The sequence below is a fragment of the Rhamphochromis longiceps genome, linkage group LG18 (assembly GCF_057381845.1).
Source record: "Rhamphochromis longiceps isolate RC_006_pf linkage group LG18, R_longiceps_female_GT1.1, whole genome shotgun sequence".
Classification (NCBI taxonomy): Eukaryota; Metazoa; Chordata; class Actinopteri; order Cichliformes; family Cichlidae; genus Rhamphochromis; species Rhamphochromis longiceps.
Window position 1 is genome coordinate 16,620,543 of NC_140574.1, and position 17,310 is coordinate 16,637,852.

General features: G+C 39.6%; 2 protein-coding genes across 2 annotated transcripts in view; one reads left to right on the forward strand and one right to left on the reverse strand.

Moving 5' to 3' along the window:
* Positions 1-4,182, reverse strand: part of asic1c (acid-sensing (proton-gated) ion channel 1c) — a 106,782-nt gene extending 102,600 nt beyond the window's left edge. Inside the window, exon 1 of the mRNA XM_085389105.1 lies at positions 2,709-4,182. Within this exon, the coding sequence (XP_085245231.1) occupies positions 2,709-3,263 (555 nt within the window). The 5' untranslated portion in view covers positions 3,264-4,182. The remainder of the gene's footprint in view (positions 1-2,708) is intronic.
* Positions 4,183-15,610: 11,428 nt separating this feature from the next.
* On the forward strand, positions 15,611-16,157 carry h2bk1 (H2B.K variant histone 1). Its single transcript, XM_085388590.1, has 2 exons — positions 15,611-15,733; positions 15,833-16,157. The coding sequence occupies exons 1-2, from the start codon at positions 15,620-15,622 to the stop codon at positions 16,067-16,069; spliced, it is 351 nt and encodes a 116-aa protein (XP_085244716.1). The 5' UTR covers positions 15,611-15,619; the 3' UTR covers positions 16,070-16,157.
* Positions 16,158-17,310: the final 1,153 nt, after the last annotated feature.

Consider the following 17,310-nt stretch of genomic DNA (forward strand, 5'->3'; position numbering starts at 1 on the left):
ATGAAATAAGAAGAATCCAAATTCTTTGCAAAACTGTTAATATATGCCTCGTAAAATCATTACAAGGGATTAAAGTTTTTAATAGTATTCAAAATACAAATTACCATTCTCCTCTTGCCCATCAATCCATTACAATGCAAAACATCTTGAATGCTTTGTTTCCCAACTGCATCATCACCGGGACTTAATGAGATTCTTCCTTCATTTATTCAAGGTCAAAGCTCATCACTCCCACTGTCCTTTGCATTGTAAATCTGCTTCTCAACATGTCTGTGGGGGGAATTTGAATATAAGCTACAGCCACCACAATACTGATTTTTAAAAAGAAAAAAACAAATAAATTCAATGATGATATATTATGATATCAAGCCAGCCTAATCAAACCTGCTTTATGAGTTTGATGATTAATTTGGGTCTTTTCGCAGCATCCAGTGCACTGAAGCAGGTTATGAACTTAGTCACTCTATTAGTGAGCAGGAAGCAGTTTCTGCACTTACTTGTGAGAGATGATTCTAAGATACAGCAACAAACACTCTGCTAGATGGGTATGGCATACTGTCACCCATCCAAGTCCTGACAGACCACTCAGAGCACAGCCGAGGGCTGTTGCACTGCTTTGACCGGTCCATCCAAACAACATACAAAAGTGATTAATGGATACAAATAAGACTGCTTAAATATGGCACACCTATCCTCAGCCAAGTGGAAGTTTACTGTTGGATCAGCCGTACTTACCTGGCAACGAAAAACCAACGTGCAGCATAACCAAAGTTATTAAATTTTTCTAACAGCTCATTTGATGCCGCAAGCATTTTCAATCAACCCGTACAACAGCAATTAGCTTCCCATGAACGATTTGCTTCTCAAGACACTCTTGAGTGCTGCTCAGAAACAAACATGTAAATGGAGACATTCCCAGTTCGCAATATTTGCGACATAAATTGAAAAGAAGCAAGCCTGAAAGGCAATATTACATTTGGGTTTTATCTCCTCCTTCAGCAGAGAAGAAGTATGATTGACTCTGAAGATAGTGCCATCACTCACTTAAAAACTGGACATCTTGAAGGGAGGGGGTTATTTCAGGGTTGATTAAAGATACAACATAGATAAGCAATCATATTTTTCCGAGTGGATAGATTCAACTGAAAGATTAGCAAGTTCAGTGTAAGTTAAGTATTACTCTATCAAACCTGCACTGCAAGAGATGGAATAAAGGACACGGGCACTCTGAGAATAGTAAAATACCTTAAAATAAGGAAATGGGAGTGAAACAGAGACAGCTAATATTGCAGCTTATCCCTAGGCTGCACCTATTTGTTTATTTATTCACTGGCCCATGTACAGAAGTCTACTTTATATCAAATAATGGCTACACCAGACCAAGCCAAGGTTTCCCTGCTGCTTTTTGGGTCTGTTTTTCACTCAGACAAAATGAGCTAATAACAATTAAACAGGCTGATTAAGCTTGAAATTGCATCAACGCACTAGACAACAGCAAACAGGGAGATCACAGGTTGCCTTATATGGAAAATGCTTAGAGCATAATATTAATCACAATAATAAACTGGGATTCCAGTAAACCACAATGAAAAACAGTAAGAACACATTGCCTGTGCAGGAGTCACTCTTTAAGAACATGCAGACACATTTCACAGTGTAACGCAGCTGCAGTCCTTGGGTGTGTTCAGATCTTTGAGGAGACATCATTGCATCAGCTGATGCCAGACAAAACTGCCTACTTGTTCCACTCTTACAATTTATTTCCAGTCAACTCGATTCACCTGACAGATTTAAACATCTGGACAAGGCAATTATTTCATATTACCTGGATCCAGGTCTCTGCTTTAAATAATTAAGTCTGTCACTCTAAATGGCTGAACCAAGCATATGTACTGTAAATGACTTTCCAATTGTTCCCTTTCCTACCAACTATACACAATGTTTTAAATGAATGAGGGTCTCCTATTACCACACAAGCAGAAGGGCACTTTACAGTTTAGTGAATTTCATTCATACCGAATAGTAAATGAAGAGTTTGTGTGTGACTGCCAAATGGAGTGTGGAATGAATCAAAGCACAGAGTATGGATGCTTGGTGATAGCTCGGCATCAGAACACCTCTCCTGAACAACTTCTCAAATTAAACAAAAATAAATCTGTTACATTGCATTGTTTTAAGTGACAATTGAGAAATTACTTGTTGAAAACAGATCACTCAGAGCAACAACAGAGAACATTTGAATACAAAACAGCTGCAAAATAATAATCAGTTAGGAGGCTTAATTTCAACACTGTGACTAAAGTGTCTGATTTGCACAAACAAAGGTTTACGTGCACTTAAACTGTGTATCTGACCTCAATGAACCCCATAATGGAAAATATAGGTTCCTTCAAGATGAACACACACACACTACATATGTTTTCTGTATTCTTGGAAATCAAACTGTCTTCTGAGATCACTGAGCAAGTAATAGCAGTATCTCACCTCAGGACCTTATCCTTATTAAAGATATAATTCATAACATTATAGAGCAGTAAAAACACAAACTAAAGCAAGACATCTGTTCCAAGTAAACTGCAAAGTCACATTGAAACTGGGTCTAAACTTATCCAGATTCAAAATAAAGCGGCAGACTATCAAAACGAGCAGGAAACGAGATAGGATTACAGCAGCTTAAAGGACAAGCACAAGAACCCCTGGCTACTTACTGTGGTGAAGTTCCCCGGGTGGCAGTCCTCTCCTCGAAAGGTGCACTGCAGCAGCATGTCACTGATGTCATGACCAGTTCGGTTATAGAAATCAGTCATGTTGAACAGTTTTGGCTTAAAGTTCAGGAAGTTTGCCTTATCCTTTAAGGCGGCCAGAACTTCAGGCTCAGCCAGGTGCGGGTTGGCTATTTGGTAGTTATTATTAAGGAGGGCCAGGAGCTCTCCCACATGATAGAGGTCATTCTTGGTGATTTTGGAGAAGCGGAACTCATTGAGGTTGCAGAAGGTAACTGCTGGGAAGGTGAGGTTTGTTGCCGCCACCTCGTCCAGCTTAGTGACGTGAGGATACTCCAGATAATATGACACCCGATCCATGCAGACCAGCATCAATAAGCCCAGTGAACCCAAGAAAGAAAGCGTCCAAAGAAATTGGCGGAATGTCATGTGCCCATAAGCGAATATGTGACTCATGCCATGTAGGGTGGACATGTTAGCAAAAGCTTGCAGGTTGGAGGGCCTGACGCTCTCTATGCTTTCCTCTGAGCTTCCCTTCATGGCTGTAGAGTGATGCTCAGCACTGTCACCCCAAGAACTTCAGGTTAGAGACTTTGCTTAGCAACAAGAATAGCAGAAACCAACCAGCAGTGTTGGTTTGCCACACTGCTTCTTTATTCCCTCAAGAAGTGGTAACGGTCTCAATAAATAGCCACCTTTAAAAGGGTTGCCAGTCTCTGTAACAGTTTTCTTTTCATGACAGTTCGCATTCCACTGAGCTGTTCTTGTAGTCCCAGGTCTCCCCTGTTCTTTCAGGCTTCTGTTTTATTATCTCCAAAGCTGTCTCTCACACTCCCTGCTCAGCTGTCCTTTGTAACGGCACCAAACACAATGACAGAAACAGCCACTTCTACCCAAACGCAATGCCTCCTGATTCCTGAGTCGTGTGAAAAGGAAGAATACGAGGGACAAGAAAAGAAAGAACAGAGAATATAGCAGGCGTAAGGATAGAGGCGAGAGATGAGGGGGGGGCACTGCAATGAAAAGGGCTAGCGTTTGGAGAGAGGTGCTAAGCCTGAGCAGTCAATGGGACCCTTCCTCCTCCAATCGGAGAGAATGCCTCTACATCGCTATGATAATGGGATGCAATGGTTTTGTGAATGAAGGTAATAAAGAGAGAAATGGCTCACTGGTCCCTCGCTGCCACCTTGCTTTTTTGCGCTTCTCCTTTCTTCCAGAAATGAAAATGAGGGGGTCAGAGACCTCCCACCAGCCCACCAGTGTGCTTGACAACCGGCGTTCACAGATTCCACGGGTTCCACTTCCTTATTTGCACAGATCTTCAGTTAATAGGGATGACCACCTCTTGACGCTTTACGATCACCCCCCACCAGCATAACCGCTAAAGCCGCTCCAAGACCCCAAGCTTTAGTCCTGTTAACATACAGATTTATATTCTGCCGTGTGGAGCCTTTCACTCTCTTTCTCGCATCCTCTCTCTCCCTCTCTCTCTCCCACCACTCCCCCATTTCTTGCTCTCTCTCTCTCGCTCTCTCTCCTCCTCTTTAGTAGTCAGGATCCATTCCACTGCTGAATGGCTGCTTTGTTTGTGTCTCTGTGCTCACAAGGGGAGTCTCTCAATCTGGACATCACCATCACTGTGTTATTATTTCTTAATCTGCTCCTACCTACTGTCCAGTCACTGTGTCATCAACCATTTTCTCAAACAATGCCACAGGTTGTTTACTGCATCGATGCACATATTAAGAGTTCAATGGTGTTCCAGAAGTTTCCACATGTTAACCTTTTTATAACGATGTCAACAAGTAAAGTGTGAAAAAATGGCTTCCAAGCCACCTAATATAATTATAACTGAGTATTAATCCAGTCATCGATGAGATTTCCATTTTGTCTTTTATATATAAAAAATAAAACAAAAATTTTAAAAAGTTATTTTAAAAATGAACAAAAAGACATTTTATATATATATATATATATATATATATATATATATATATATATATATATATACACACACACATACATACATATATAGCACATATATACATTTTCTTTTTGCTTCAAGCAATACAAAAATCCCAAAGCATTTCAGAGTCTTTCTGCAGCAGTCCTGGAACATTTATTTGTTGTGTGTATAATTACAGTTTAGGCTTGACCAGTAATGAAATTGGTGATTTTTCTTGTGGGGTCAAAAGTTCACCTCACCATTCTGACAAGCCCTTCAATTTCTCCTGGAACCAAACAAGACGATCACTCATTGGCTACTCAGGGATCACTTATTATCTTAACAATAGGTGGACTGCCAGGGATGAGACCACAGCCCTTTAGGCATCAATAACCTGTCCTGGCAACCGTGGAGCCCATAGGAACCTATAGCCAGAGTACTACAGAGGTATACATTTCACATAAACCCACAAAAAAAGACATTTGTCAAAGCTGAGATGGAATTTTAAAAATGCTCGCAGAAGGAAATGGAACATGATGCCTGAAGTGACAGGCTGTTGCACTTTTAAAATCTACCCATCACAACACAGGCTTTGAACATGTCTACCAAAACAAAATCTACAATATAACAATTTCCAAACTACAAGACAGTTGCATTTTTTTTCCCACCACAATATAAGAGCAAGATTAAGCCACTTTAATAACTCATAACATCATGACACGTCTGTATTTGTCTCATTTTATTGCTTGTCAAAATGTCATTAGCTTGATTAAGATGTTTGGATAAAGAAGCGGTTTGTGCTTGTCTCAATATTTGAAAATGAATACGATTCAGCCGTCAAATTACTGCCTGAAACAGAAATCAAGTAGGAATTTGGCTAAATGCTTCTGGTACTTTATACATATTTGTGTAAAGTGACAGGAAAGCATTAAATCATAATGGATGCAGGGAGCATTAGATGTGGCAGTCCCTGCACTAAAAACAGCCAATTCTGCTGTTTGCTGATAAGACAATATGTAGAAAAACACATGTTCAGCAACAACACCCAACCTCCTCTGCAAGGGCTGGGCTTTTGTTAATGTGATGAAATGTTACTAGAAAAAATGCAATACATTAGAACTGTGATTCTTATTTTCTGTGATTGTGAGTTAATTCCCAAACACCAAAAAAACAACAAAAACAAAGAAAAAAAAACCCCTTGTTCAAATAAACAAGGTGGAAAAGCAATATTTTAAAATGAATTTGGGACTGTTTCACATTTAATGACTTCATAATTAACTGTGCAAATAGTTACATTTCGTAAACATTTCACAACAATGACAGATTAGTGGAGAAGGGCACTGAACTTGAGCACTACCTAATGAAACAATCTGTCGAACACAAACTGATGCACTTAAAAAAAAAAAACTCCCACAAACTGTGACAAGCAAAAAAAACCCAAAACAAAAACTGTCTATATATTGTGTTTTGCTTCAAAAGCCCTGCATCTGCACGCCTTTTGGATAATGATGGCTTTCCCTAAGTACCTATGCAGAAGAAGAGAAGCTGTTGTCCACTAGCAGAGAAAGAACATTGACAGAACAGCATCTGCTTTTTTCCCCTGATTCTTCATGTACCCAAACCCAGGACAAGTTTCAGCTGTCAGAGAGACGGCTTCATGTTTGACTCTAGAATACTTTGGTATACAGAGGAGTCAGTGACTGCAAGGTGCCCAGGTCCTGTGGCTGCAAATCAAATCATCACAAAATCATCACCCCTCCATCATTGTGCTCGACAGCTGGTAGGAGGTTTTTGTGCTGATATGCTGCGTTTGGTTTTCGCCAAATGTGGCACTGTGCATACATCTCAAACATCTTCATTTTGGTCTTGTCTCCCCAAAGGACATTGTTCCAGAAGTCTTATCATTTGTTCAGATGCAACTTTGCAAACTTAAGCCCTGCTGTCATGATCTTAGAGAGAAAGGGCTTTCTCCTAGCCATCCTTTCACAGAAGCAATACGTTTTTTTCTAAATGTACTGTCATGTAGAGCATAGGGTCCTATGCTCTACATGACATGAAGTATCCTTTTGAATCGAGATGTGACTCTGAATGAAATCACGGCACTAACAAATCAAATCAGATCATTAGATTGTTGAAGATCTGCACCACTGCTACCTTCACTCACTTGTATTAGAAAAACAGAAAACATTAAAGTGGAACTTTTGTGACACCAACAGCAACAATACTGACATATTTTCACTATAACCAAACAATCATTTAAAACCTCAATAGATTTAAATCCTCTTGATTAGAATTTAAAGTAGATGAATCACCCTTAATGGAATAAACATAGAAACATTCGTACACACCTCAATAAATATTCAGTATTTATCTTATAGTGATTTTCATCATCACTTTTGCATACATCTGCATTCTCTTTTCGACGTACACTCAGAAAATGCAAATGCTTTTCACACTGTATTTATTTCCATTTTCTATATTTTGATAACATCATCCTGTGTTAACATTAACAAACCTAAATTCACACTAGCAGGTAAGCCTGTTGTTGCAGTTGCAGCATGAAAGTGGGAGACTTTTCAGCAGTAATTGGCTTTCAAGTGGATGGTAGAATGCACAGCATAATGCAGTGAATATTAATTAGGAAGAGTAATATTTAAGGCACTACTAAGCACTGTACTCTCTTTGAAGGAGCCTTTGAATTTGACTTTAAACTATTAACTAATGTTCTGTAAAATTTCCAGGCCCCAAGCACCTCTGGGCTTTGGACTATGTACCATAAGGGACACAATATAATGTGTCTGTGTCATAAACACTGCTTACTAGCGATCACGAGAACCTGTTTTCTCATTATATACAAACAATGATGAAGTAATGTGTGATACAATTAAGCTTTAAGTCATAATCTATATTCCTCCATTTTTCTATATACGGTAGAATACTTCATTCAAATGGTAGATATCTAGTTTACAGTTCCATATATTGTTTTTTGTTTTTGTGGACTCAAACCGAATGTGTTGTATATTCGTCCATAAAAGCTTGCAGCACTGCCAGAAATGTGACCAAATGCATCCGCCTGGAAGACTTACTGAAAATAGTTTCTATTATTTGTGCTCTGACTGTAACAGATCACTGGGATGATTGTAAGAGTTTAGATTAAAATGTATACACAGTCACAAACACTGATTCATTCTCATTCATGAGAACGAGGCTGCAAAACCTTTGGCAATCTTCAGAGTACTCTTAACACAGCTTTACCTGGTCTGACAATAAATGTGAAAACAGCACGTGATTACAGCTGCCACTTTATGTGACTCTAAACGGTGCTGGACATTAAGTAATGAGCTATAATTACGACAGTTCAGCAAAAAATTCCCATGACAAGCAAACCGCCCTGATATGATGCAGAGCTAAAAAAAAGAGCAATTACAGCAAGTCCTTCTATGCAGTGCCCAAGTTATGGAGATTTGGCAAGCACCTCTGAGAACAGATTACCCTGTTAGCAACTGGACACGGTATTAAAGCAGATGACATTTAAGAGCGCATATATCATTAAGTAAAGAATGAGAAGCAAAGATGCAACACTGCACTGGAGGGGGCAGTGCCAGGATGAAGACATAATAACAGACCCTGAACTATTGATTATATTAAAAGTGTGATCCCAGCCTCTAAGCACTTTGTTTTCCAATATACAGTTTTCGAAAGTTGGCACAAGCACATTTGTAACAATGTTACTGTGACTATAAGAACAAAGTCAATAAATGTAACAGAGTTAGTGCAAAAGCAGATTGGTGCTTCAGTTGTTAAAACATGTGATTGAAACCTAATATGTTAAAGAGCCAAACTCTTTGTCACAACACTGCAGAATATGGAGTAACCGCTTTTTCATCCCCGCAGGAACAGATGCTACATTTAAATGCTGGGCTTCTTAAGGGCTTGGAAAGATTTAAGATCTCTATCATCCAAACTCTGATGTTATCATGTCTTTTCAATAACCGAGACGCATTTTTAATCTGAATAGAAAGCATTTTTCACTTTCTACAGCTGCAAAGCTTTATAGAGCTTCAACATAATTCACATACTGGATCTCCACTAACACCTGCTGAAAATGTCACAACAGAGGGCTGTTTAAAAGAAGGAATCGCATCACAATTTTATAATCTGCTCTTTCATACCAGAGTTCACAATCTAAGCTGAATGCATGGAACGAAGATTTGGAAACTGAAATCTCTGCAAAGGATTGGAAATCAACTTGTGGTGGAACTGATACTCGGCTGGTGAACCATTGCCTCAGATCAACACACTAAGAGGTCAAAATGAATCTAAGGCTCTCTTGTCCATCCCTCCCTGTAGCTTTTACAAAAAACAGAATCACATGATTATGAAAAACACCCTCTTAATTTTGCTGAACCTCAATTACAGCAGGCAGTATGGATGTAGGCACATAAAATCTTCTTTAGTCCCTCTAACTATGAATTTTACAAAAAAGTAATGGAGGAAAACAGAGGATTTCACAGTGTTTGGACACATTTATTTGCTCACACTGGCTGCTGGTCTGCTTGATCTGCAGTTGGAAAATGAAACTGAAACTTTCATATTGTTTGTTTACTTTTAGTATCTTCAGAGGTATCGTACTGCTAATCGCTCTACTGGATATCAAACCAGCCTCCTTTTCATTTGATTAACTACAAAGTAGCTCTAGAGCTTTGGCAAAGTCACTCTAAACAGGACATTTTTCCTCCACTTCACAACAGTTCTCATCTTTACGTAATAAAAAGTACACAATTTTAGTTATTGTTGTTCTATAATTTCATAAATGCAGCAGAAATATGGTGTTACTGTAACCATCTAATGATAAATAGCCCACTGCAGAGCAGACACATGAGTAATGTTGGAAATTATCCTTCTACTTCAGGCTATGTACTCTTCATTAAGACAAGATAAGAGAAGAGTTATTCAAAGCTAGGACATTTCTTGTTACAGCAAATAAAAGTTAAAAAAGTTAAAGTTGAAAAAACAAATAAGTTAAACACAACAAACCTATAAAAATAGCTTAAATAAGTAGGCACTGTAAGATTCAGTATTTACTGGGTCTCCATTCACATTTTTTATCTCAATAATTTAATAAGCCTGGTACAGTTCCTTTAATAGCACTAAACCTAAAACTATTCGCACTTTGTTTGTGTAAAACAAACCCCCCCTCACCCACCCACAACACACACACCTCCACATGTTACCCAGAGGTTACCCATTAGATAAGACCAATTATGTCAAAACGTTTGAACTTTTTTTCTAGTCTTGCCTTTTTCAGGGTGGGGGTTAAGACTTTATAACCAATGTTAAGCACAATGCTGTGTTGTTATCAAGGCTTTGGACTGCTCATTCAATGACTGCAAAATGAAAGTGTGGGCATGCTCACAGAAACAGATGTATTTGTATACATCATTGAGACACAACATGAGCTGTAATAACTGCAGATATCGAGCCGAGTTTCATTCTAAGGGGCAACAAACTCTATAGAAAAGAATACAATAAAACAAATATGTTTCAAAGCCTTAAGCAACATTAAACTGTGAAGAAGAAGAAGAAAAAAGAACAACATCTCACTTTTTGTATGTGACAGTCAGACAGATTCACCTTTTTTTCTCATCTTTTCTTCTGAGTTGCAAAAGTTCAGCAGCAAAAATCTGTCAAACAACAGAAACAAAAAGATGGCCTTCTCATCCAATGGCTGCTACTTAATCGGTGACAGTTGCTGCAAATGACCTTGCATAAATGCTATTCTGAGATAAAAAGCCGATTCATATGTAAGCTACTGCTCAATGTGTGCTTGCGACAGGAAAAGACAAATTCCTGGACTCTGGAATAAGTACTGGCATAATGCAGCACTATGAAGAAATTTGGCTCTGTTCAAACACTTTGTGTTAACACTGAGAATTCACTGATTAACACAAATGTGCAAATTTCAAACAGAAAAAGAAAGACAGACAATTTTAAATCTACGACATCTGTTCAGTGATAAAGAGTAAATCCTTAAGCTCAGTTCAATTCAATTTTAATTCAGTTCACTTCAGTTTTATTTGTAGCACGATCAAATCACAACAGTTGCCTCAAGTTGTTTTATATAGTAAGGTAAAGATCTAAAATAATACAGAGAAAACCTCAACAATCGGATGACCCCCTATCAGCAAGCATTTGGCGACAGTGGAAAGAAAAAACTTCCTTTTAACAGGAAGAAACTTCTGGTAGGACCAGATACAGGGAGGGGCAGCTACCTGCCACACCCAGTTGGGGGTGAAGTTAAATAGTATGGATTTTTTTTTTTCTGCAATACACTTTTTTTTCATATTGCATAATACTGTCTAATTTCCACCAGAACAGCTTGGGCACAGGACACTAGACCTCTGGGCGTCTCCTGTAGTGTGGCTGTGAAGTGGGCCCTCTGTGAAACCTGTCATCATTATCATCATCATCATCATCGTCATTAGAGCATCGTATGGAAGCTCAATCAAGTTGGATCTTTTGGAGCTGGATGCTTTGCAGCTTTTGCTGTGAGGTGCAAACCCAGTATCGTGCAGGGGGAGGCTGCTGCTACCTGGGAGCGCTTTTGCCATAGAGGCATGCTTGGTCTGCAGCAATATTTAGGTGGGTAGTCAGTCGCATCCACACAAATGCTCATTGTTTTCTAGCAGACAATGCAATGCAATGTTACATCATCTATCGGTGACTTTAATGTTTTAGCTGAACGCTATATATAAATTATGTATGCTTTTTGATGAGCAGATACCACTTGACAGAACTGCAGATTCAAGTTTTTTAAAAAGTAGTCCAGAGTTTTCAAGCATTAGAGAATTCAGTTGCCTTAAGCAACCTAAAGTGCCTATTTCAGAAAAGCAAATTTACCTACATTTTGTAGACACCTATAAGGAAATAAATTGTATGTATTTCAAATTTCACTTCAAACATGTTTAAGGCTGTAGAAAGCTTTGTTATGATGGAAATGAATGAGCATAACACGGTGCTACGCCGTTTAGAGAGATTTGTATGTGAATCATTTGTATTCAGTTTACTTCCTGTACCTTGGAGCTCATCGATCAAACAGATAAACTGCTGTTGATACAGAAGCTAAGACCTCCAGTATGCACAAACGGATCAGACAAGATTGATAAAGCTTTCGACTGCAATTTTGTCTAACACGTTCACTAGCGTGCCAGTGCTAGGAAATATCTTATTGCTATATGGAGAAAATATTTTCCAACTAAAATCATAAAGATGCAACAATGCTGAGAATTTCAAAGAATAAAAAAAGTAACCGCACTGCTTTAAAGACAAAGTCAAATGCTGATATGTTTTTATAATCACGTTGGCTCTAACTCGTCCTTGAATATCCTATTTAATGAATAGATCACATGCTGAAGGCCAATTTGGACGGTAAACTTTTCATTCCAGATAAAACAACAACAACAATACCTGGAATAAATACAGGCCTGGAGCATAAACATTTAATCTTAATCATCAGCATGAAAAGCTTACATGTATCGGGGATGGAAAGAGCCCAGGATCAAACACAAGCTTAGAGATGTAAACACGGCACTACTAAGCAAACAGCCACAATCACACATTTACACCAGCCCAGACTGAAATATACAGGGAGTGCAGAATTATTAGGCAAGTTGTATTTTTGAGGAATAATGCTATTATTGAACAACAACCATGTTCTCAGTGAACCCAAAAAACTCATTAATATCAAAGCTGAATGTTTTTGGAAGTAGTTTTTAGTTTGTTTTTAGTTTTAGCTATTTTAGGGGGATATCTGTGTGTGCAGGTGACTATTACTGTGCATAATTATTAGGCAACTTAACAAAAAACAATTATATACCCATTTCAATTATTTATTTTTACCAGTGACACCAATATAACATCTCCACATTCACAAATATACATTTCTGACATTCAAAAACAAAACAAAAACAAATCAGCGACCAATATAGCCACCTTTCTTTGCAAGGACACTCAAAAGCCTGCCATCCATGGATTCTGTCAGTGTTTTGATCTGTTCACCATCAACATTGCGTGCAGCAGCAACCACAGCCTCCCAGACACTGTTCAGAGAGGTGTACTGTTTTCCCTCCTTGTAAATCTCACATTTGATGATGGACCACAGGTTCTCAATGGGGTTCAGATCAGGTGAACAAGGTGGCCATGTCATTAGTTTTTCTTCTTTTATACCCTTTCTTGCCAGCCATGCTGTGGAGTACTTGGACGCGTGTGATGGAGCATTGTCCTGCATGAAAATCATGTTTTTCTTGAAGGATGCAGACTTCTTCCTGTACCACTGCTTGAAGAAGGTGTCTTCCAGAAACTGGCAGTAGGACTGGGAGTTGAGCTTGACTCCATCCTCAACCTGAAAAGGCCCCACAAGCTCATCTTTGATGATACCAGCCCAAACCAGTACTCCACCTCCACCTTGCTGGCGTCTGAGTCGGACTGGAGCTCTCTGCCCTTTACCAATCCAGCCACGGGCCCATCCATCTGGCCCATCAAGACTCGCTCTCATTTCATCAGTCCATAAAACCTTAGAAAAACCAGTCTTGAGATATTTCTTGGCCCAGTCTTGACGTTTCAGCTTGTGTGTCTTGTTCAGTGGTGGTCGTCTTTCAGCCTTTCTTACCTTGGCCATGTCTCTGAGTATTGCACACCTTGTGCTTTTGGGCACTCCAGTGATGTTGCAGCTCTGAAATATGGCCAAACTGGTGGCAAGTGGCATCTTGGCAGCTGCACGCTTGACTTCTCTCAGTTCATGGGCAGTTATTTTGCGCCTTGGTTTTTCCACACGCTTCTTGCGACCCTGTTGACTATTTTGAATGAAACGCTTGATTGTTCGATGATCACGCTTCAGAAGCTTTGCAATTTTGAGACTGCTGCATCCCTCTGCAAGATATCTCACTATTTTTGACTTTTCTGAGCCTGTCAAGTCCTTCTTTTGACCCATTTTGCCAAAGGAAAGGACGTTGCCTAATAATTATGCACACCTGATATAGGGTGTTGATGTCATTAGACCACACCCCTTCTCATTACAGAGATGCACATCACCTAATATGCTTAATTGGTAGTAGGCTTTCAATCCTATACAGCTTGGAGTAAGACAACATGCATGAAGAGGATGATGTGGACAAAATACTCATTTGCCTAATAATTCTGCACTCCCTGTATTCAGTATTTAACATTAAAAGAGAAGAGTGAAAAACCTATGGGCTCACTTCTATTACCTGCTACCATTAATTTGTCCTTACTTCTGGCAGTAATAGTCGTATTACTCCTCAAATGAAAAGTTTTCCATTTCAAGTTTTTCAAAATAAACACAAAGAAAAAGGAAATTTCAACAGTTAGTACAGCAGTCTATATTTAAACACATGATTTCTGTTTGCTAATGAGAGCAGTAATCATGAAAATCATCATAAATAATGTAAGTTTTGCATTTGTAAAAGTTCAGCTGAAGCATAAATTCTGACATGTGAAAGGGGACATGTCCGGAGAGGTCAAAAGGATGGATGGGTGGATGGATGTGGCAGGAAACAATCATTAGCATCACACTGAATTTTTTTTTTTCAATCTATCCATTCACTCTGCTCTATTATCTTTAAAGCACTGGTGGAGTACAGCCACAAAGAGACTGGGCAACTAAGAGTCACCAGTAAACCTCCATCCATCCATTTGCTTCTGCTTACCCTTTTCAGGGTTGCGAGGGGCGCTGGAGCCTATCCCAGCTGTCATAGGGCGAGAGGCAGGGTACACCCTGGACAGGTCGCCAGTCTGTCGCAGGGCCAACACACAGGGACAGACAACCATTCGCACTCACATTCACTCACACCTAGTGACAATTTGGATTATCCAATTAACCTATCCCCACAAGCTGCATGTCTTTGGACGGTGGGAGGAAGCCGGAGTACCCGGAGGGAACCCACACAAACACGGGGAGAACATGCAAACTCCACACAGAAAGACCCCGGCCTGATGGTGGAATTGAACTCAGGACCTCCTTGCTGTGCGGCAACAGTGCTAACCACCGTGCCGCACCAGTAAACCTAACTTGCATATTTTGGACTGTGGGAGGAGAGTGGTGCGGTTAGGGGAAACCTTCACAGGTACAAGGAGATGGCAAAAAGACTGCCAGCTGGCCACCTGGGGTTACCGAGCCTTCTTGCAGCAGTCCAATCCTCTGCACCACTGTGCCCCATTAAGAGTGCAGAGTTAATTTTGTCACACTAAAAAATACTACTGTGAACAAAATGAACTCTGGGCTTTGGGGCTGGGGTTAAAGCTTTAATTCAACCTTGCGCATAATGGCATGCATTTTTAATAAACACAGTGCGCATTAATCTATCGGAAAACCGTATAACCTTACATGTCTGGCTGATTGTCACCTAAACACTGGATATGACTGCAAATGGAACTCAGAGGTGTTGTTGATAAATGTTATGATGCTTAATAGCATCCACATGTTTGGTACATTTAATGACCCACGAGGCAGAAGGAAGATTAAAGTGGATTGCAATTAAATCAAAAGCAAGTATAGAAATCCGCTTTCAAGCGCATGTCGAGTCTTTAAAACTAATGCAAGTCCGCCACCCAGTGGACACCATTGTTAGGCGCAACATCCTAAATATAGAAATCTACTTCCACTTGCAATAAAAAAAAATGTAAAACTAAATAAATAAAGCCACTAAAACACAGAATACGAAGGAAAAAAGGAATAATACTATTGTGATAAATAACCGTTCTCATGGTCAGTATTTGGCTATACTTTGATGTCTATCAGTCTAGCCTAGAGAAGCAAACCAGGTGAAGTAAATTAATGACTAATTAAGGCACGCTACATAAGCAGCTGCCCGTCAGCCAAGCTTTGGGATAACCGCTCCTGAATAAGTGGATATAGCAGTTTTGACTAGTTAACATGACTAACGACGTATCCAAAAAGAAGGGGAAGAGTTCAACTGAGAAAAAAGCCAAAAGAAAAGCCAAAAGAAGAGAGACTTACGCGATGTACATCTATAAAGTTTTGAAACAGGTGGGTGAAGAAGAAGAAAGGCGCAACGAACCTTACGGCTGCCTCGGTTTTCTTTGTCCTCTAATTAAGTTGCATGGCAACCCTTCTTCCTGCCCTCAGGTTCATCCGGACACGGGGATTTCGAGCAGAGCCATGAGCATCATGAACTCCTTCGTCAATGACCTGTTCGAGAGGATTGCCACAGAAGCGTCCCGCCTGGCTCAGTACAACAAGCGCTCCACCATCACCAGCAGAGAGGTGCAAACTGCGGTGAGGCTGCTGCTGCCCGGGGAGCTGGCTAAACACGCCGTGTCTGAGGGAACCAAGGCCGTCACCAAGTACACCAGCTCCAAGTGAAAACTTCCAGTGCGTTATGTTGAGGAATTTAAACTTGAGAGTTGGCAGATTTGTAAGCTGGTCATTAAAATATTTCACAAAGCCATGATCTTCTATTTTCTTCCCCCCCCAAATAAAGTAAAGCCATCGTGGCTGGTGTCGCCACTAGATGGGGTAATTGGATCTATCTCGTTCAGATGCACCTTCAAAGGGGACTTGTGCATTTCATCCTTGCATAAGTTGTATACCGCAGTGTGATGGCAAACTAGAAATTACTCATTTGGAAGCCAGTAGCACTCCGCATTTAAACATTAACATTCCTTTCACCGGCTTGATAACTTTTATAAAAGCCAATAAAGTCAATACAACAGCAATAACCCTTTAGAAATTCTACCTTAGCAACCCATTAGTGCACTGAATGCTATCATGTTTTGTCGGGGAGCTTGAATATTTCTATATATCAAGAATGTCCAAATTAAGCTCCATTAGCGAATTTTCTCTTACCACAATGAGCGAACATGGTGTGGTAGAGGTCTGCCATATTTCACCGGTACAGTCTAATGTATGGATCTATATGTCTGCTGGATGCCGTCCATAACAAACCTATTGAAAACATGGTTCTGATTAAAACATGACATCACACTTTCTTTCTGATTACAGATGCAGATTACAACAGCAGCAGGCACAGGTGGGCACTTAAACAGGTGTCTCCAGTTTCACCATGTAAACTTGAACCTGATCACTGCCAGGTAATATCGCCTTGATTTTTTAACGTATACTTTCTATTATGATTCGAGACCTCATAGTCTGTACGACCACAAATAATAGTCTCTTTTTCACTTCAGACATCGTCATCATCATCGTCATAACAGTTTTGATATTATCAGAAGCACCTGAGCGGTTGTAACTATGAAAAGTGACGTTAGAAAATTAGCTAAACTATAGCTTAGCTAGCTAGCAAGTCATCCTGTTAACCCTGACGACGATGAAAGAATGAAGGGAGGTTTATTTAACATGTGTGAGTGTATGCTGACTTATGCCATGTACTGAAACAAAAAAAGTGTCTTTGGTTTTGGTCACTAATCATTTGAACTCATTTCCGGATTGTCTGTCCAGCTACGAGAAAATAGAAGAAAAAAAAGTAAAAGAAATAATTTTTAAAAGTTATTTCTGAAATTTTGTCCATCATGATAATGGAAAAAATGAGATGATAATTTTATAAAATAAAAGCAATTACTTAATTGAAGGAAAACTTAGTGGTG